This window comes from Patiria miniata, unplaced genomic scaffold (genome assembly GCF_015706575.1).
Source record: "Patiria miniata isolate m_02_andy unplaced genomic scaffold, ASM1570657v1 HiC_scaffold_29, whole genome shotgun sequence".
Taxonomy (NCBI): Eukaryota; Metazoa; Echinodermata; class Asteroidea; order Valvatida; family Asterinidae; genus Patiria; species Patiria miniata.
Window position 1 is genome coordinate 13,289,097 of NW_024037068.1, and position 22,030 is coordinate 13,311,126.

The 22,030-nt window shown below is 42.1% G+C and overlaps 2 protein-coding genes across 5 annotated transcripts; both read left to right on the forward strand.

Annotated features, from left to right (window-relative positions):
- The first annotated feature begins 217 nt into the window (after positions 1-217).
- On the forward strand, positions 218-13,289 carry LOC119735524 (sulfotransferase 1C2-like). Of its 3 annotated transcripts, none has more exons than XM_038209256.1 (8): positions 218-236; positions 6,072-6,140; positions 7,107-7,283; positions 8,409-8,545; positions 9,490-9,730; positions 10,195-10,289; positions 10,702-10,891; positions 12,715-13,289. In XM_038209256.1, the coding sequence occupies exons 2-8, from the start codon at positions 6,113-6,115 to the stop codon at positions 12,819-12,821; spliced, it is 975 nt and encodes a 324-aa protein (XP_038065184.1). In that variant the 5' UTR covers positions 218-236; positions 6,072-6,112; the 3' UTR covers positions 12,822-13,289. The 3 variants fall into 3 exon arrangements, with proteins under 3 accessions (XP_038065184.1, XP_038065182.1, XP_038065183.1); XM_038209254.1 differs by lacking the exon at positions 218-236 and adding an exon at positions 5,682-5,823; XM_038209255.1 differs by lacking the exon at positions 218-236 and having other exon boundaries at positions 5,935-6,140.
- A 634-nt stretch (positions 13,290-13,923) lies between these two features.
- LOC119735523 (sulfotransferase 1C2-like) lies at positions 13,924-21,387 on the forward strand. Of its 2 annotated transcripts, none has more exons than XM_038209253.1 (8): positions 13,924-15,022; positions 15,293-15,400; positions 16,680-16,856; positions 17,815-17,951; positions 18,464-18,704; positions 18,821-18,915; positions 19,291-19,480; positions 20,293-21,387. In XM_038209253.1, the coding sequence occupies exons 2-8, from the start codon at positions 15,373-15,375 to the stop codon at positions 20,400-20,402; spliced, it is 978 nt and encodes a 325-aa protein (XP_038065181.1). In that variant the 5' UTR covers positions 13,924-15,022; positions 15,293-15,372; the 3' UTR covers positions 20,403-21,387. The 2 variants fall into 2 exon arrangements, with proteins under 2 accessions (XP_038065181.1, XP_038065180.1); XM_038209252.1 differs by having other exon boundaries at positions 13,925-15,022; positions 15,333-15,400.
- The last annotated feature ends 643 nt before the right edge of the window (positions 21,388-22,030 follow it).

The window sequence follows — 22,030 nt, forward strand, 5'->3', positions numbered from 1 at the left end:
CAAGAATGGTAAAAGATGCGCCCTTGACAAGTCGCAAAGACTATTTTGACCGCGCTGCCTCGGCCTCGAGTTGAAAGAGCGTGTGTGCACGATAACACAATGAAGGTTCAGAATAGGAATAGGTCAAATATGGCATACAATAGTTCAGTTGTGAGTATAACGAGATTGAAAAGAGATGGAAAGAGTGTTCTATGGTATATACATGTACGTGCCACGACAGAAACTTGCTGTATCACGTAAGCCTTGCTATTATTGTACTCGCCCCGTGAGATCTGTCTGTGTACATGTACATGCGTTGGCCTCGGCCATACTACATTCACCATTGGTTTTATACTTTCTTATCCACACTCCCGTGTTTAATAACCTACAAACTTTTTTTTAACCAGAATGAAACATGATTAACACATTTTCTGCAAACGGTTTTGCTTGAGTTTGTTTTTGTTAGTTTAGAAGTGTTTGTTTCTTCTGCCATAAACCTAAAAAAAGCACGCAAAAAAACCCCCACTTATTTGGAGCTCAGATAGGTCTATGAGCGGATTTCCTCTGGCCAACAAAATTTCTCGCTGTCATAAATTTGCTCCCTTAAGCTGACCCTCAAACGCACACATGACAGCATTATAATCCCGTTTTAAAAAATGTCTACTCTCTTAAAAAAAAGTGCCCTTCAAAAACACAAATACCCCTCTCGCAATAACAAAATGTTGCCCCTCTCGAGATGGGAAATTGGCCATCAAAAACAATAGTGCTCTAATCGCCATAACTTCTATCAAGATGGAAAACTGCCCCTCGAAAGCAAAATATTAGTGCACAAAATCGCAGCATTAAACCTGTGCCCCTGTCAAAGGCCTTAAACAAAATACTAGTGCTCCTCACGCAACTAAAATGGTCACTAATTAAGTAGCCACCAAAGGGAACAGTGCCCCTCTCACGATAAATAAAAATGGTCCCTTTGTATAGGTCTAGGCTTACTAGTCACATGCAAGGGCAGACCCACAATCCTGGCCAAATCACGCTTGGCCCCCAACCCCCCGGCCCTCTCATTGCGCGGTGTGTGCTCCATTAGATGGAGAGAACAACATTGACCGGGGAGCAGGAGAATGGGTGACCGTGGCAGGCTCAGGAAAGTGTCCCAACCATTTGGCCGGGATGGCAGATAGGTTACTGCCGATGATGCGGCGGACGCCGATGGGTTTCTTCATGAAACGTTACCTTACTTGAGAACAATCTTGCTATATTGAGACTTTTTCAGTAATAGGTCTACACTGTATTATTTTTTTAGTAAGGGAATTAACATTTTAAAAATGTTTAACGCAAACGCGTAGTGGACATCAATGTGGTTAGTAAATTGTATTCAGTGTAACACGTATTCATTTCAATGTGAACAAAATAGTTTTACAATTTTCTCCTCTTTCACACCAGCGGAATGTGCTTTTTTTTCTCGGAGTAAGTACCCCGTTTTGGTGATGCCCCCAGTTTGAAAAGCGTTCCGCCGTCCGCCGTCCATGGATACGCGGTTTTTTCCCTCAAATTAGTGCCCACTAATAAATCAAGAGGTTTTTATAGGACACATGTGATCACAGTGGGCCAGAATGGGATGAAAGTGCGCCAAAAATAGAAATCATTAAGTCTTGTGCAGGAAGGTTCACCTAACTAGGTTTTCCGACCCGTAGAATCCAATGGTGATAGTTACATCAGAGTATGACGTCAGCAAAATACCGATTTTTGATTGGTCCTGATGTAATGGACTGTATATCGCGGTACAATTGTGACCAATAATTGCTTTTCAGTAAAAAAAAAAAAAAGAACAAAAAGGGGAAATTGCTAACATCGTTGTTTTTTTACGATTAAATATGCTAAATTTTAACTTCATAATGTCATGACGTCATCTGAAACAGATATTCCATTGATGGTTGCGTCATGTTCAGTTGTGAAGGAATGTACAAACTTTTACATATACTTTTTGATATAAACATACACAACAACCCCGTTATCGAAACTTTAATAGAAATGAAAAGGACTTTTACTCACATGCTATGAAGTGTCACTATCTGATGACTCACTACCTTGATCCTGATCAGGGCTGTCACTCTCAGAAGATAGGCACAGTTCAGGATTGGTTGTCATGTCTACAACTTCTTGAGGAAGAGGTCTTGATTTTCTCCTGCGATACACAGACCTGCTGCTGACCACAATATCACCTGTCACCATAAGCCTGTGAAAGACGTCACTCATGGTATGAACTCTAGATGTTTTCCTTGCATGTCTTAGGCGGAACATCTTGTTATCTTTGTTTCTTGCCTCTTGAGCTTCTTCGCTCATCATCCCGATTGGGAGGACTGAGGAGGACATAATGTCTGTTCCGTGGATAAGTACCACATGAACACTAACTGGCATTCTGAACCAGGGATACAGCTGGATGTATATATTTGCTGTGTCCTTACAATATGACCCGAACTTTTTGTGGTCTATGGGTAGACCACATGACAATGCAATGAGAATGACGTGGAGTTTGTAAATAAGGCTCTCATCCAGTCCACAGATTGAAGAGAAGATCTTCTCTGCTTGAAATGCTCTGCGAGCTGTATTCCCGTCATTAGTGCTCCCACCTCCTGGCTTTGGTTTATCCACTGTCAATCCAAGTTCAACTTTGAAACGTTCCTGTATCTCCTCCTTTCTGTTTTTCACCACTGCTTTGTCGTGATCAGACTGCACTTGCATTTTCTTCAGTGAAATTCTGTAAGCAATGTGAAGCAGCATTTCAAAACAACGTATCCATTTATGGAGTGGGCATAAACCGAATCTGTATTTATCTTCGACCGGTTGCGGTAGCTGATCGATGTTATTGAAGTCTTTGGGGTTGCACCACATATGTAGCATCGCACTGATGACTTGGTGGATGTGATTGCGTTGATTACTTTTTGATCCACCATTGTCAAGTGCAGATCATAGTGTACTTGAACAATTACATTTGTTGTCTGTTCTCCTGTTTCATTTTCAATGTCCAATTTCACAGTGATTGGTTTGAGAGCTTGAATTTCTTCTTCGATACACCTCTGTTCTTCTTGAGACAGTTCTGTAGTTTCCTTCTGGTATTGGAGATGCATGGGTCTGCACAATCTCGTCGATGCTGGAACTGGATTCACCCAGATAACTAATTTGTTTTTCCACTTGGGTTGCAAGGGAACAAGTGTCGTGCAGAACAAACTAGCGTCTGACGTATCTGTGGACTTGAAACTTTGTTTGTATTCACTCTGGCCTGATGAGCCATCAAAACCCCATTTACAGGTCAAATCGAAGGAGATAGGGTCTTCATCTTCCAGACCTTCAAGCAGTTCATTTACTTCTTCCTTCTGTTGTTCGATAATTCGGAGAGCAGTGAGATCCAGAAGGTTTTGCAGTGGAACCTTTGCTGATTCCTCAGTGACTGAAATACCTTCAAGGACATTTTTGTTTGGCTTCTCTAACCACGTTGTATGGGGGATAGATGTCTGCATGCTTATCTTTAGCAGAAGTCCTCAATGTTTGATAAGAAGATTTGGTCATCCCAGTCTCCATCAAAAGAGCTAATGCCTCATCTGATGTGAAAGGTTCTGGGTCGGTAGATCCCTTTGAGATTAGTTTTCTCAGCTTTGTTGGTTTGGTTGGAGTCATTATTGTAAACTTTAAAACATACCTCAAATCAGGGTTTTTTCCATACGCCCCCTGAGAAGCTGCAAAGAGCAGTTCGCTTTGTCTTCGCTCTTGAAGGAGTGTCTGTGCTTTCCTCTGCTTGGTGCGCTTAGACGAAGACAACCAGTCTTTTTTTGGACGACCCTTTGACGTACTAGGCTCGGATGATGTGGCATCCTCAACGAATGTTACCGTTCGTTTTGTTCCTCTTCTTGAGAGCCAGTCATCCACTTTAGTGTCAAAACACAACTCTCCTTTCAGCCAGTGTGTGTTCTTACGCTCAAAACTATTTTTGTTTCGGCTGCTTTCTGCCCATTTCCTCCTCAGTTTGTAAAGGAAATCCCGAGTGCTTTTCATCACTGACTGACGAATCTCCTCTGGAATATCACATTGTGGAACATTGAACACATCCATGAATAATTCTAAGCAACCACGGCAAGAGTTTTCAATGTTTGATGCATCATCAACAGAAGTGACAACTTCAAATAATCGCTTTCTTGGTAAAGACGCCATAGTGCACTGTGGCACAGCTTACAGATACATATTTAAAGACGACTAACGGCAGTACTACTCATCACGACATATGAGACACCAAGTATATGAGACACCAAGTACATTGTAATTTCAACTGCGCAATCAGACATCTAATAGGGGTATCATACACAACACTGACTTTCCGACGAGCGCAGCCTTGCTCGGGTGTCGTGTTTCTCAGTGAAGCGCGCCACATGTAATATGGAGTTCAGAAAAGGGGCGAAAACGTACGGTGATCGCTTCAGAAAAACTGCTCTAAAATCGTGTATCGCAGGTTGTCGCAGCTAAATTTGGTACCAAAATGATGCAAACAAGTTGCTCTATTAGAAATAAGTAGACTTTAGGCAGCAATCGACGGCAATCCTTAGTTTCCGTATTGCTGAACACAGGAATCATAAATTTCATGTCAATTTTGACACAATTGTCAGTATTTATTCATAAAAAACTTCAACAAAAATAAAAACTGATTTAATTTCCTTTAAATATGAACTATAAACTAGAGCCAAGTGAAAATTTAGCTCCGTAGCCCAATGCAAATTGTCTGATTTTGCTTTATGAAGATTTCTGCAACTATTCACATTTTATGGCAAATTTCTGTGGATTTGCATACCTTTAAGAGGCCATGACAAGTCAATATACATATTTTTTGCTTAATTTCCCCATAAAATGGTCCGATGGGGTATGAGCAACCTCAAAAGTGTCGAAAAAATTAAAACTAGCAGGGTCACGTTTCACCCTTTTTGGCGCACTTGTGTGACGGGTCGACTGTGTACATTCGCTCGTAGCCCCGTCTTCCAAACAGGACGTTTAGCGCTGATCTCATTGAGCTTTCATCGACCGGATATCACTGCAAAAACTGTGTTTAGCGATTAAACACTTTCTAAACACTTTCTTGCTATCACTTTGTAAACATGTTTCAATCTAAACACGTGTAGCGTAAGGATGGATGGTGTTTAGCAATTGAACTTTGATGTTTAGGAATTGAACACGTAATGTTTAGCTTCTAAACATGTTTACAAAGTGAAAGCAAGACTTTGATAATTGCTAAACACAGTTTTTAGAGTTTAGATTTTGCGTGACCTGTGAGTAGCATGCGGCACACAAAGGGGTGCCCCTCGGAAAAGCACCGCAAAAAGGAGTTAAGAAAAAAAAATAGAGGCGCAAAACCATATTGCTGTTAATTTAAGGGGTTGGGGGGGGGGGGGGGCAAATGTCTCTATCCACCCTCAAAAAAATACTAATCGAGAATATGCTGGAAACTAAAGAGCAGGGATTTTGAATGGAAAATGTGCTTTGCCCCCCGGCCCCTGAAAATAAAAGTCCTGTCGACGCCCATGCATGTACACTCGGCTGCGATAACAGCGACTCCATCCGTACCGTGTACCAACGTGCCTTGTCATTGTTGAATTACATCCGTCAGTGTTGACATTAAGTATCAAGGCATTATTCATTTACATTATGCAACAGTGTTTACAGTTTAACAAGCGTTGCATTGAAAGAGGGGTCTACGTGCCTGTTTCCCCGTTGCACCTATTAACAGAGTAAAGCAATTGTTGGAGCCCACGGATTGCGTGTGTGGTTGAATCATAAGCCCGCAGTAATTGTTGCACTTGCTGCACCGTGAGTATGGTTGTGTTAATGTTCGGTTGTTTACAACCAATTAAGTTCTCTGACTCAGGTCATGCCTGAATTTAACATTTTTTGCACGCTTGCTTGTTGTCTTTTGGATAGCCCCACTTGTGTGGCCTCCGTATTGCTGCGCTCCAACGTACAGCGCAGCAATACGGCTATGTTTTGTACGTAGTGGTCAGTATATAGTGGATTGCATCTCACTTTAAGGTATGGTCAAATTTTGTTTCACTCCGCAGTAATCTAATTAACGTGAGGAGAACTTCCACCATACGGCACAATGGATAAGTACGTAACACTTGAGCAATGTAAGTATTCGTCTGATGGGTGTAGATTTACTTAGGCGTTTAGTTTATATGCCTTATTCACCAGATGTATGAACCACGTGCTTCTACGGTGCAACATCGACGTAGAGCCAAGCCGTTTCTAAAAGTGGAAAGCAACACAAATAATATTTTGCACGTTGTGGCGTTGCTCATTGTGGAAACTTGTGCAACTTATAGTAGCATCTTGAGAACTTGACGTGATGGCGCCACCATAAAGGGGTTCTAATTTTACTTGGACTGGTCCCAGGGCTTTGACTTTTATCTTCGAGATCAGGACCGATCCAATCATAATACTGATCAAACTCAAAAGAAGACTGTTCAATCGAAATCCAACCCGTTGAAGTTTCAGCTCTGTGGATATAGCACTTGAGAGAAAACTGTGAACATCCATACATTTTAATAAAGACAACACATTTTATCACGATACACGATTTTGTCAGCTAGACAGAGGGTAAACTCCAATCAGTGCAGGGCACTGCTTTCCAAGGAGGCCCTCAATATGAGAAATATGAGACCCATTATAGCACCTTTAAGGGTTACAAGGTGCTTCGGCGCATATTGCAGCCACTGCCAGAATCACCGAGGCAAACCCCTTCTCTTAGTGATAAGTTTTACTGGGGTCTTTAACGTGCATTACACAACACATGGGACCTATTGCTTTACGTCCCAACCGGAGGACGAAGCAATATAATGGTTAAGTGCCTACTGCCTTGCTTATAAGGGCACAAGTGTCTGCAGACCCGGGCTCGAACCCACGCCACTGTTGCCTCTGAAACACCAGAGCAATGGGCCCGGTGTTCCTAACCGCTAGGCCATGACAGTCTGATCTATCCATATCGTCCAGAGAGTACAACCCTCCAGGGTGGAGCATGTCGTACTTGATCCTGTGTGCCTTTTAGCCCTGTCTCCTTTTGCTTCACCTCTATTTTTTTTTCGAATGGGGTACAGATCAGGGAATGTTCCGCAAGACGCGATCAATGATGGCACAGGCCAACCTCCCGTCCCGCCCAAAACCCGTGGTTGACGGTATCGTGCTTCCTCCGGGGACTGACCAGACCGTGAACGACCTCAAGAAGTTCGAGGTCAGAGAGGACGACGTGTGGATCGTGACGTTTCCCAAAGCAGGTAGTACTTGTAAACCTCCAACCTCTTCCCCACGGGAGCCGTATGGCAGGCTCCCACTAGCTGCTACCTTGCCCTGGTACTGGATCATTTTCAAAAATCTTGTGTAGAGTATGTAAATTAGTGGTGGGATAGTCTGGTCCAAGGCCATGCTTGAAATCAATGTTATTTTTACATGCGGTGGCCAGGGTTTGGGACAGATGGAAGCAATACGTCGTGCAGTGGGAGCAGCAAACAAATGTTATTATACCAATTATTTTTTTAATATCAGGCTTGAAGTAGAAAAAAAATAAATCAGCGTATTGTATGCTTTCCTATTAACGTACCCGTATGACAGCAATATTGTCAGTAAAAGTACCCGGATTGCGGACAATATTACGTCCAGGCATTTTCGCTGGATCAAAAGCGTAGACACTCACAGCTGTCAACCACCGTGAGAGCGTAGCGCGGTACTTTAGAACACGGACCCCACGCAGCGCGCAGCCGGCCAGGTATTCCGTCACTGTTGTCAACAATCAAAATGGCTGCGTCAAAATTGCCAAATAAGAGAAACGAAGACAGCGTCTTTAATACGTTTTTCTTGCGAATCAAGTCAGCCTGAATATCAATAATTATATTGGATGGCTTTTTTTCGGGTTATGCAGGAATATATTGCACTCGCTATTACTATATATTCTTGTATTCACCGCAAAGCCATCCAATATTATATCATTAAACTTGCAGTATCACTGGTTGAGTCTCGATAGTCCGAAGTCCCATTGGTCAAATGAAACCTGATTTGTGTAGTTCCACTGGTTCAGGTCGACTGACTCTATGACCCTAACCCTAACCATAATCCAATGGTACTTCGGACCCATGATACGTCGGCCCAATGGGACGTCGGACCAATGGGACGTCGGACCAATGGGACGTCGGACCAATGGGACGTCGAACCAATGGGACTTCGGACCAATGATAATTCGGACTATAGAGGCGTCCCCGTATCACCACACCCTGTTCCCCCCAGAAAATAACAAACAGATCCACCTTTGAGTTCAACCGATTGGTTTATTGACATGCTTCTGTTCATATTGTGAAGTGTATTAACGTGTTTTCTAAAACATAAGGTGATTTTCCTCCTACCACCAGGGACAACATGGACCCAGGAGATCATGTCCTGCGTGATGCATGATGGGAACCTGGAGGAAGTTAACAAGAGACACACTGTGTTCCGGGTTCCCTTCCTGGAGTACGGCTTCCCCGAGCCGGTCCTTCGGATGACAAATGTAAGTCAGGGTTACTAGCCTACTGGATATATTGTGGCGGACGCAATATGCGCTGTTTGTTTTGGGTGTATATTTAGTTAAATACCCCCAAAAAATATTTAAACTAAATAAAAAACTCCTATCCTGTTGTGTCCACCGTATATGAAAGAGACTAAAGGACGAAATACATAACATGAATACACAGGCGCGGATCACGGGGGGGGGGGGGGGGTTGACAAATGTAAGTCATTTTTTTTTTGGTATTTAACTAAATATACACCCGAAACATGATCCCGGTAAACCATCATAAATGGTGGCAAATCCAGGTCGTAGTAAACAATTTCTGCCAGCCTTCCTCAGGGCATCTTGTATACCGAAGGGAACACTGGCAATGCTGCGTTGGGCATGCTCCCCAAGGATATCATCCACAGCACCTACCATATCAATGACTGCTTTGCCAAAGCCTACAACGTAGACATTGTGGTCAACCTGGTACTGTTTCCCGCTGATGGTCAGGCAGTTTCATGGTAACAGAGGGCCTTGGTAACCAAGCGATGAGGCAATACAGCATCCACACCGGCAGTAAAGATGCTTTTTGCATCTTGCTGCAGTTTGTCTGTACTGGTATCCATGTTAAGTCTGTTACTTGCGCTGAGGTTCCGTGACTTGGAAGTCATGCATCCACACGAGAACAAAACGTTCAGTGATGTCTTTCTAAGATGGATTCCTGAGATGAAATGCAGGGTTGGCATTTATTCCCACGGCACCGGTGAAGTGTTTCATCTATCTAAAGGGGCAAGGGGGTGCCTCTGTCTGTTCAAAAGATCTCCATGGTCAACAGCGGGAAGCAGTACAAGGTTTACCGCAATGTCCACGTGGTAGGCTTTGGCAAAGCAGTCATCGGCAGCCATCCAATGTATCCCATTCTCAACATTATATTCAATTTTAAATCACCCCCTATATAGATGCCTCCAATTTACAAGATAGTCGCTGAGATGCCATCTCCCCGGGTCATCAAGTCGCATCTACCGGGCCAGCTACTGCCGCCTCAGATGTGGACAAAGAAACCCAAGATCGTCTACGTCATGCGCAACCCCAAGGACCTCGTGGTCTCGTTCTTCTACTTCACGCGAATGGTGGACCCTTCCCCGCAGAAACAGGCCCAAACTTTTGGGGATTTCTTCGATCAGGCACTGGAAGGAAAAAGTAAGTAGCCTCACACGGCACTGCCACAGGGTGACATACACTCCAAAAAGAGTTGCTCAATATTGGGTACAATTACCACCTTTTCGAGAGTAAAAAGGGAACATGGTCGTCAACTTGTGTAGTTTGTTTTACACAACAGGTAGAGTGTAGAAAAGAACTAATTTTAGTGTACCTTTTTTACCGTAATTGTGTTACATGTTTGCCAACAAAGTTGTGTAAGAACGTTTACCCATGTGACAACCATGCTCCCTTAAACTCAGTTAAACTTTATCCAACCCTCATTTTTACCCAGGTGTTGTGTCAGTTTTTTTTACCCAGATATTGGGTTCTTTGATCAGGCGCTGAAAGAGTAAGTAGGTCACTCGGCACTGCCACACGGCGTCAACAACTCGGTACTATTATGATTGTGTTTCAATGGATTGTCCGTTTATTAATATGTCTGTCTGTTTTTCGATGGTTTGCAGCTTTGTGGGGTCCGTGGTGGGAACATTACTTGCTCTTCTGGAGGAAGAGACACGAACCAAACATCCTCGTGCTGCGATTTGAAGACATGAAGAGGGTGAGAGCTAAGGAGAAATATCGACAATTTAAAAAAAAAGGAAGTTTTATGCAATAATCTGCTCTTATCTATCGGATTTCGAAAAGAGTTTGAGTTATTGCTGTTATAATTTATGTATCTATTTATTTCTGGTTGTGAAGCCATGTAATTCTCAAAAGCGTAAAAGGCGCCACCGCTCAAAGGCGCCTTTTGTAAGGTCGGTGGGGAAAAAAATGTTGAGAAAAACCAAAAACAAATATGTTCAGTTCTGGTGGTAACATCACAAATTTTGGGCAAAACCGAAGGAAGGAGGTTCATGGAAACCCTATCCACATGCATGGACACCTGGGTGGATTCGATCCCGGGCCACAGAGGTGGAAGGCGAGGCGAGAGCCAAGCAAACCTGACTATCTACTTCCGCGCATTTATGCAGGACCTGAGAGGAATCGTCGAGCAGATCAGTCAGTTCTTGGGCAAGAGCCTCTCAGCCAAGACACTGGATGCCATCACGGAACACTGCACCTTCGCCAACATGAAGAAGAACCCCATGGCAAACCCGGACACGCTATTTGAGAATCAAGGTGGACAGGGCACAGGCGACAAAACGTCTTTTATGAGAAAAGGTACGAGTCCGTCCGGTATGCACCCACATTTTTTTTGTCAAATTCAAACGGGCCAGAAGAGCCCGGTACGTTTGGTGTTTGATTTATTAAGGCGCCCGCTCATTATTAGGGTTCAATCCTTGTCACGCGGTTCATTACTGATAGTGTGCATTTCCGGAGTTATCAACAGAGGGCGCGTATTAAAAATTATCTCCAAGTAAACTTGAATCCTCGATCCTGATTGGTTGATCCATGGCAACAACAGTGTAATATGAGGCTGTATTGCACGGTCCATACCGCACTCTGCGTATTGCGCTTTTCCAAGATGCGAGCGACATTCCAGCTGCATGCGCTAAACTGCTAAACGGTTCGTGTAAAGCAATGTTCCAACTGTACTGCGCGTCAAGTTTGCTTGAAGAAAAATTCGCTATCACAATCGCACTCGTGCAACACGGAAAATGTAGTGCGTCTGTGTCCCATAATATCACTCGGCCTTCGTTCTGACCATACCCCGATTGTGGGGTGATGTTCCTTTCAGGACACATCACCCCACTATGTTCACAATAGAAAAACATCACCCCAGAAGAGAATCTTTAGAAAAAGGGATAAAGGGAACACAATGCTATCACCCCACAATTCCGTCCGGCTAGACCGTCCGGCCTCGTGGTATGTGGGACACAAACGCACTACATTATTCCGTGTTCCACTCGCGCTCGTAGGATAACTTATATTGTAGGCATTCTTGATGTAAATGTCAATGTAAGGAAATAGTTATTTTGTCATTAGTTAAACCGGACATTAGGGAGCCACCGGACATTAGGGAGACATCTTAAAGTCTACCCAGTGTCACAACTCCTATTGAGAGGCAAAATGTCACCGTCGCAAAAAAGGCTTGATCGATTGATCGTGGTCCAAAACATAAATATACAAACATTCGTGGGGTAGAATAAAGGGAAAATAGGGGTTAGGGGTCATTTAAGTTGGAAAAATTGTGTGCACAATCCTATTCGCTTTATTCACGAGTCCGTCGGCCATATCAAATTGAAAGCGAGGTAAAATCGTCGTTATTGGAACTTGCGAAGAGAAATACAAGCAATAACGTAAAGTTAATTAATTAATAACAGTCTGTTCTGATGAATAGTTTAAAATGTGTGATGAAACATACCTTATATGTTTGAAAGTGAGGCTAGAATACATAAATAGCCTGGTACCATCTCATTCAACAGTTCACAATGTATAAAATATATTCGGGGAACACAACCAAAATGGCTTCCTTGTCCATGGGAATGTAAGTAACTGGTAATATTAATATTACAAAACTTTGACCTTTGGGCGACATTCCCACTAATCAAAAGAATCCCTTCATCACCGCTATTCTTCAGCAAAACTTTATTATGCTATTTTGTTTTACCCAAGGCTCTTTTCAAGCAACCTTCGACGAAAGATTGTATACATATAGTTACTGACACATTCAAATGTCTCCCTAATGCCCCATGCTACCTAATGTCAATAGCATATTTACCTGAGAGTGTGTTCCTCAGGTATCATTATGTAATAATTATATGCCATGTGACGACCATATAATTTAAGGCCTTGTCCTGCAGAAACGTGTGTTCAGAAAGACTTTTTAGGAAGACTCCCATATGTTTTGTACACGACCCCAATCGCGGACATATGCTGGGAAAAGAGGACGATATCGTTCTCTTTTGTTCTCTGGTATTTTTCGTCCACGGTTTGATAAGATGAACACGTACACGTGTCTGTGGGAAGTGGCCTCATCCACCCAGTAGGCATATCCCATGAAACCACACGTTCATTTTCCCCTGTGTTCTCCTCGTTTGCAGGCAAGGTTGGTGATTGGAGGTCCCACTTCACTGTGGCACAGAACGAAGCCATGGACGCCCACATTAAGGAGAAGCTGCACGGCACTGGGCTCAACTTTGATTTTTAGCACCAAATATTCAGGGTGTATTGTATTTAAAAAAAAAAAAAAAAAAAGTAATCGAAAAATTGGCTAGTATGTAAAAGTTATGAACTTCAAAAATGTCAAAGTTGTATCTGTCGTAAAGGGTCATTCATTAGATACCGTATTTGCCTTTCTTCGACATGGATGATTGGGCACCATTGATTTCAAAGAAAAGCCGAAAAACCTCTTTTTCCAAGTTTGCTGAATAAGTGGTGAGTTCAGCTGTCCAAATAATGAGCTGTCGCTATGGAATATTAGCAGTGCGGCTGCTAAGGGTTACCAAACACTTTATTTTGAATGAAATACATGCACACAGACATGTTCATGTTCTGTTTCTGTACATCATCTGGTTAGGATCCGCACAATGTTGACCTCTTAACGAAAAGCAAATGCGCTCAGTGGTTTATAAATGTTCGAATGTAGCACTAATAAATGTATTAACTCAGTTTAAAACTTGCAGAATGCAGTTTACCAGATTTGTGCCAATTTGAATTGATGTTGCCGGCAATGGCTACATAATTTTTAAGTGTATTGTATTGTTTAACGTGCACAAATATATAAACTACCAAAAAAGGCTAAAAAAAATACATAATTCCCTAACAAGTCTCCTATCCAACTCCACCCTATCCTGTTATTTGTTTCATCTTGTTTGTATTATTAAGTGTTTTTTTCTGGTCATTTTTTTTTCATTTGAGTGTTAATGCCATTGTGTTTTCCCATTTAGTGTTAAGCCCGGTTCATACTTCACGCGAAAGCGAAAGCGAAGCGAAATTCGTGACGTCAACAATGGCGGAGTGCTTCAAATGTATTGTTGACGTCACGAATTTCACTTCGCTTTCGCTTTCGCGTGAAGTATGAACCGGGCTTTATGTTGTTATCTTGTAATGTCGTTTGGGTCAAATAAATAAATAATAATAATAATAGCCATAATAATAATATTACTCATTTGGCTGCAATAGGGTGACTTTCCCATAGACTTGTGCACAAACCTAAACTGTCACCTAACCCAAGTTTACCTTATGTTTTTTCCACGAAATTTAGTATTTATACTAATTGGACCATGAGGAATCGATCTAGATGGTTTTCGACAGCAAAATTCCTTGTCCTAAGGGTCGTTTACATAAAAGGGCGACAGTTATTTTGTCGCCTCAATAAGGTGTATCGCCCTATTGTTGACAGAGTTCGCAAAACCTGTCGCCCTATTACAGCCATAATAATAGGGTTACGTAAAAAGGTAATCCAGTTGATCGCCCCGCCCGCTTCCTTTTTGAAGCTGCATCAATTGTTCACAAAATGTCACAAAATGGTTGAGAAGTTCAGATGCTTAATAGCTTTACAAGTGTTGAATAATCACTTTAAGAAGGTTTTGTCGCCAACTATCAAGAACAGTCAAATAAAAAGGGCCTCCACCTTTTAAAAGCACATATCGTGTAAGCTAAATATAGCCATGTTGGGCTTCTTTTCTCAATATGAGGCCAATGAGGCGGAATAAATAAAATGTTATGCCTCATAAGTCCGACGCCTCTAGGTCCGACGCCCCACAAGTTCGAATTTTCAGACCGAGGCGTCGGACCTATGAGGCGCCAGACTTATGAGCGGACCCCCATAGGGCCTACTTCACGCAAATGCGAATGCGATGCGAATTTTATTTTACGAAGCATTCGCTGCCCGGAATTCCCCGGTGTTGAAATGTGTTCAACTTTTATGAATTCGCAGCGCGTTCGCTTTCGCGCCGAGTATGAACTCGACTAATAACTCCATCAATACAATTGAATGTTTCGTTTTGAGAGGCTTATCTTTGAGCTAAAATCAGATTCTTCAGGGGTACATTTGAATTAAAAAAAAACTTAAATCGTAAAAATAACAATCAAAATGCAAAGTGTGCTTCATCTCTACGAAACATTGGAGAGGGGTCTTGCAGTTTTCGGAATGGACCACCGTGACGGGTCGACTGTACACTGCGATAACAGTTGACCCCGCGCCTTCCCTGCACCAAAGTACATTGTCATTATCAGTCAGTGCTGACATAAGGTTCGATGGCTGCATGCAACAAGGCTTACAGTATAACAAGCGTTGCATTGGACGAGGGATTGCACTTTGCCTTCACTTACACAACGGAGTACGAAGTACAGGGAGCGTTCGTGTGTGGTTGAAACATTGGCCCGCAATATTGTTGCACCGGCACGGTGAGTACGTTTGGGGTCTATACGATGTTTCCCAATACCTATGTTCCCAATACCTATTTATGTTCCCCAAAATCTTTAGGATTAGGATAAGGGTTAGGGCTAGGGCTCGGGTTAGGGTTAAGGTAAGGGTTGGGAACATTGGTATTGGGGAACATAGGTATACACGCCTATACGTTTGGGCACGGGTGTGGGTAATGTGCGGTTGTCTAAAACTTTCAGTTCTGTGAGTCCTGAATTTGAAATTCTTGCATGTTTATGTTTTTTTTATAGTGGATGTCATCTGACTATCTACTCAAATTTCACTCCGCAGAAATATAATAAACGTGAGGGAACTTCCACCGCACCGCACAATGGATAAGTACGTAACCCTTGAGGAATGTAAGTATTCGTCTGATGTGTGTAGATTTACTTCGGTGGTTTAATAGCTCTTGCCTTCTTCACCAGGTGTATAAACCACCAACCTGCTACTTAAACCAGGCAAAATAGTTCTTTTTTAAGTGAACCTCATTCAAAGTGCATTTTTTTTTCACCAAAAGTGCATTTCTATTTTCCCTAGAGTCCCTAGAATAACATGCTAAAAGTCCTAAAATAAATCCAAGTGGTGGAAATACAGTAGGCTTATGCCTATTTGTTTATGCATCAATCATTAATACCGACGGTACGTGTAATATATTTAATCCCATATCTGGGTATATATTTTGTTAATGTTTGAAAAGTATATATTTTGTTGGAAATCTACTGTAAATTATTACATGTCCTTGCTTAAATAACATTTTCTAAAGCATATCAGAGACCGGATGATTATGAGGACATAATAAAGAAGAAAAAAACTGGCTACCATTATACGTCTACCCTAAAGTTGCAGGAATTTACTTTTTTTTCTCGGATATTATCAAGTAGTCTCGCCAACCGTCAATATTGATGAGCTTCAAATTCACAGAGTTACTTACTGGCATAGTTGTCGTTACAAATATAAAAGAAAAATCATTTGAAAAATGGGGGGGGGGGAAATGTCTTGATATTTAGCTTATTAACCAAAACGGGGGGGGGGGGGTTGATTTGTCCGTAAATTGGGCTAAAATGTAGGCGAAGTGTTGCCTAACGTCCAAAAATCAGTCAATATTGCCAGGTCGTTGGAAATCGCATACATTTCTTGATTTCTTCTGCATGACAGTAATCCAGACGGAACAATTTTAATAATTTGAAGGGGTGTTAAGGCCAGTGCGATCTTCAATCCAAGTAAGGTTTTTGATGATAATTCTGAAGGTACAATTATTATATTTATTATTATTATTAATTATTCCGGTGATGAAACCAAAGATTCCTCAAAAGCACCCTAGGCAGTCGAGTCAGTAGCTCGCAAGCCTGAAGAAATCTGTGGAGAGAAGACAATACGAAGAAATTTCAGTTATACAGGTGTAAGGAACAGCCCAGAAGAATATTCTGGGGAAAACCCACGGAATCAGGCAAGGCCTGAAAACCCAATCCACACTTTGGCCTAGGCTGGACTATTACCCGGGTCACAGCAGTGGAAGGCAAGGAAAGTGACACAACGCCAACCTGACTCCCCTTTAAGGTATATACCTTTTGTATAAAAATAATTCCGATGATACTGTATGCCTTTAAGCGCATCTATGTGTTTCCGAATGGCGTACAGATAAGGGAATGGTACAGAAGATGCAACCAATGATGGTACATGCCAACATCCCGCCCCGCCAAAAACCCATGGTGGACGGTATCGTGTTTCCTCCGGGGACTGACCAGATCGTGAGTGACCTCAAGAACTTCGAGGTCAGAGAGGACGACGCGTGGATCGTGACGTATCCCAAAGCAGGTACCGGTAGTATTTGGAAACCTCCAACCATGTCCACTCGGGAGCAGTATGATCATAATGATACGCTCCCACTACTTGCCCTGGTACTGAATTATATTTAAAAAAAACAAACAAAAAAAACCCACAAAACAAACAAACAAAAAACAAAACAAAAACACACAGTATAACAAGTTGCGGGATAGTCTGGTCGCCGGCCATGCCCGAAATCAGTGTTTGTTTTTGTATGCCATGTCCAGGGTATAGACAGAAGCGACGTGGAACGGGAACGGCAGAGAAAGACTTTTTGTCAAACTTGTAATGCCCGTGCAATTTTCATTTAATCAGATTCGTATAAATAAACTTTATTGCTGAATCAATTTGAGTGTTGTGATATGGAAGCTGTGTAAAATCCTGTTCGTCTAAGGAATTGGGTTCAGGGTCCCCAACATGTTGTGATCAAGTAACATTTTTTAAAATTGACCTCGTGGTTTCATAGTGATGTTAAAAACAGTCAGGCGGACACTTTTTGGGGGGACATACTGTATAATGGAACGTAAGAAACATGTCTCCTGACGATGACTAGAGCAAGCAAGTCGAAACGTTGAGACTAAAGACAAGTTCGTTTAGAACTTAAAGCAGGATTGTTCTTATCAGAACAAAAACTATATAGCGAAAGTTGATAATAAGCAGGACAAGTTCTTTTCAGAACTAAATATCTTCTAAGCAGTAGTTATTAGCACATGGTGTTACCGCAAACCGAAACGATACCGATACTCCACCATGCAAAGCCTAAAATCATATGTAAGAAACATGTGAACTATACTCCCATCAGTTGAAGCCTAATGTGAATTGGGGTGTGAATCGGGGTGTTGATTTTTTTTTTTTTTTTTTTTTGGGGGGGGGGACACATACTCTAAAGTTAATGTTGTAGTGTAAGGTGTTTTCGAAAACATAGGATGATTCTTCCTCCTACCACCAGGCACAACTTGGACCCAGGAGATCATGTCCTGCGTGATGCATGATGGGAACCTGGAGGAAGTCAACAAGAGACACACTGTGTTCCGGGTTCCCTTCCTGGAGCTCTGTTTGCCCGAGCCGGTCCTGAAGATGAAAAATGTAAGTCGGGGCTCACAAGTTTTGTGGGGAGGGGGGCTCAAATATTTTGTTGTCAATTTTTTTTTTTTGGGGGGGGGGTGGGCGGTCTATTTTGACGTTCGTGGCGCCACTTACACCCCATTATACTTTTTGGAAAAAGAAAACATACATATCACCTAGGCAAATCGTGGGACAAAAACATTAACCCCCCCCCCCCCAAAAAAAATTGACAACATTTGTGGGGAAGGGGGCTCAAGCCCCCGAGTCGCCCCCCCCTTTTTTTTGGCGCGCCACTGGGCTAATGGACAGAGTGCATTAACGCAGACATGAAAGGGTATCGTGAAAATTTGACACTTAAAATAAATGTAAATAAATGTTTCTTCTAACACACCTTGACAGATATGTCTAGGGTCGTTCAAATGGGGCAAAAACGATTACATATAGGGCCCATAATTATGGGCGGATTGTGCGTATTTTTCCCCTCCAATGTAACTCGTTCCCAACATTAGATTCAATATTGGAATCACCCCTAGATGCCTCAAATTCACAAGATAGTTGCTGAGATGCCATCACCCCGTGTCATCAAGTCGCATCTACCGGGCCAGCTACTGCCGCCTCAGATGTGGACAAAGAAACCCAAGATCGTCTACGTCATGCGCAACCCCAAGGACCTCGTGGTCTCGTTCTTCTACTTCACGCGAATGATGAACCGTTCCCCTCAGAAACAGGCCGAGAGTTTTGGGGATTTCTTCGAACTGACGCTGGAAGGAAAAAGTAAGTTGGTATGTGGCACTGCCACGTACGTCCACGGCGCCCATAACTCGGTACTTCTATCGGTGTGTCTGAATGTATTATCCATTTATTAATCTGTCTGGCTTTTTCGATTGCAGCTATGTTCGGTCCGTGGTGGGAGCATTACCTATATTTCTGGAGGAAGAGACACGAACCAAACATCCTCCTCCTGTGGTTTGAAGACATGAAGAGGGTGAGAGCTAATGAAAAATCGGGACACTTAAAATAATAATAATAATATTACCTATCGGATTTGGACAATGAGCTTTATTTATGCTAGTATTATTGTTGTAATTTATTTCTGGTTGTGCGGCCAAGGAATTATCAAAAGCAGGAAAGCCGCCAATGCTCGAAGGTCGGGGGTAAAGGTTGTTGAGAGAAACCATAAACAATTGTTCAGGTCCAGGGGTAAAATCACAAATCCTGGGCAAAACCTAGGGAATGAGGTTTGAAATAAAAACCCTGTACACATGCATGTACACCTGGGTGGATTCGAACCCGGGCCACAGAGGTGGAAGGCGAGGAAAGAAACTGACTCCCTATATTATACCTCCGCGTATCTATGCAGGACCTGAGAGGAATTGTCGAGCAGATCAGTCAGTTCTTGGGCAAGAGCCTCTCAGCCAAGACACTGGACGCCATCACAGAACACTGCACCTTCGCCAACATGAAGAAGAACCCCATGGCAAACCCGGACACGATTTTTGAGAATACAGGTGGCCAGGACACAGGCGAAAAAGCCTCATTTATGAGGAAAGGTGCGAGTTTTCGTAGCAGCATGCATCCATTTTTTTTATCAGATTCGAACAGGCCCGTAATTGGTGTTCGAATTATTAAGGCGCCCCGTTCTTTATTTGCCTTTGCTCCTTGTCACGTGGTTCGTTTATTATGGGAATGTACCTGTACCCTTAAGGAGACATTGTTTTCGTCATTAGTTAGACCCCAAGGAAACACCGGACATTAAAGATACATCTTAACGTCTTCCTAATGTCACAACTCCTATTTAGAGGCAAAATATCAGCGTTGCAAAAAGTCTGCATCGATTGCTCTTTACCAAAAGGTATGTGATCAGGGGATGAGGGGTAATTAAAGTATGAGCAGAACCCTCTCTTATTATATTTTCCTCAGCTATCAGTACTAGTAATATTTGTTGTTGCCCTTCATCGACGTATAAAGACTACATATTCAGCGTGTTATCTCCAGTGAAAGCTAGAAGAAGAAAAACAATCACTCGGGTGGGACTCGATCGCACGATCGGCTGCTTTCTGGTGCAGACCTCGTCTTACGACTCGACCACCGAGCTAGCCGGTCCCGGCTTGTCCACAACAACAACAACATATTTCATAACCACCTTTTTGAAAACATTCCCTGAAAACATTCACCCTAAACCTGACAATCAAACTTTTTGACCAAAGGATTTTTGAGCAACTTTCGAAAAAATGTGGTAGTTGCTGGAACATTCAATGCTTCCTCACATCAAACAATTTTCTAGTGAAGTGTCTCCTTAAGGTACCATTCTATCCCATGAAACCACACCTTCAATTTTCCCCGGTATTCTCCTCGTTTGCAGGCAAGGTTGGTGATTGGAGGTCCCACTTCACTGTGGCACAAAACGAAGCCATGGACGCCCTCATGAAGGAGAAGCTGCACGGCACTGGGCTCAACGTCGACTGCACCTAGGAATTGGAAAACCCGCACCGTGTCTGGAAAACACTATGCTTTGGGTGTGGAGGATATAATGTAGAATCAGTCAATCAACATTTTTGCACTTTTAACCATCTTATGGAAAGTAATCAGTGCATGGAATTACAACCTGACTCGATCGACGTTGTCAACTATTCAAGGCACTTTTGTTTGGGGCGCCCTCCACAGGCGCAGCAGTATCAAATAAGGTGTCCCGAAATGTCACTAGAGACAATTTAGACAATTGATTAGTTCGTCACGGTACCTGGGTAACGTGACAGGGGCCATCGACATTATCATGATTTCAATCCCTTGAAAACCAGTTAGTGACAAGGATTTAAAAAAAAAACCGGAGGCAATCACATCCAGGGAAAATAATAATATCTGGGGTTAGCAGTAGTATCCACATTCAATTTTTTTTTAATGTTAATTAGTTTAGTTTAATAAATATTATGTCGAGATTATTCTGTATCATTGTGACAAATCTGAAGATGTTATGTGACCGTATCAAACTGTTGGTATTGGCTCAATCGCCACGATTGGTCTACATCATTCAAAACTACAACCAGTCTTAAACATAGTGTTTAATACCGACCAAGCACATGTTTATTGTCATTCATTAATACCTTTCTGGTAAAAAAAATTAAATTCTGTGCACAAACTAAAGCAAGTCCAAAATATAAAATTTCCAACGATTTTGTTCAACAGTTTTCTGTCTGTTTTTCGAAAAACCCGTCTAGCTATTTAATGGAGTGTGCAGCTCGAAAATATCTCTCAAAACTCATCGCATGCTGCTTGCTTTCATATAATACATGTGCAGTTATGTTTATTTTGTTTTTCTGCTATTTTGTTGATGACCTTTAATTGTGTCCAGATTGTCTATTTAATACATATGGATTTTGTTTACTTCATTTTTGCTGCTGTTTTGCTTGTTTCGGCCCGCTGGGCGTAATAAACTATGGAGTGAAAAGTAATACTTTAAGGTTTTTGTTTTTAGTTTTCAGTCATTAACGTTAAGTATTGGCCGTATTTATTAATTTACGTTTTAAATCACTTCGGGATTTTATGAAAGATTTTGATTTTTTTTTATTTGCAGGGTTTCAGAAATCAAGAAACCCTCGAATGTGTTTTCCAACTTTTTGCCTGCATCTGCATTTCTTTAATAGGCTTATACATACACATACTCCGATACTTGTCCTTGTCTTTCAAGAAACACATGAAAAAGATGGCCAACTTGTGAAATGTAGTTTGAAGAATTACGCTTTCTAGATGCTTACATTTCATTTTTGTTGGTTATTCAGACCCCAAACGCGTACGTACGTATTGCCTTCACATTAAGCGAAACGGACTGGTGACTGGTAATCGGCTTGGACCCTTCAATTTCGCATTCACAACGAGAAGGGAGCAGTGATGAAATCCATTTCAGCTAGCGTCCTACACCACACGCAGCATAGGGGTGTTTAGAAACGGGATTACTTAAAATAATGCTCAATATAATCATAAACATTTAAGTTTGATATGAAAGTTAGCAGCAAAGCTTTCTTGCATGTATTATAGGATGTTTTAAGAGTGTGTACAGTTGATTCCTAATTGATTCCTAATTGAATTTCATCAGTCAGTGTTGA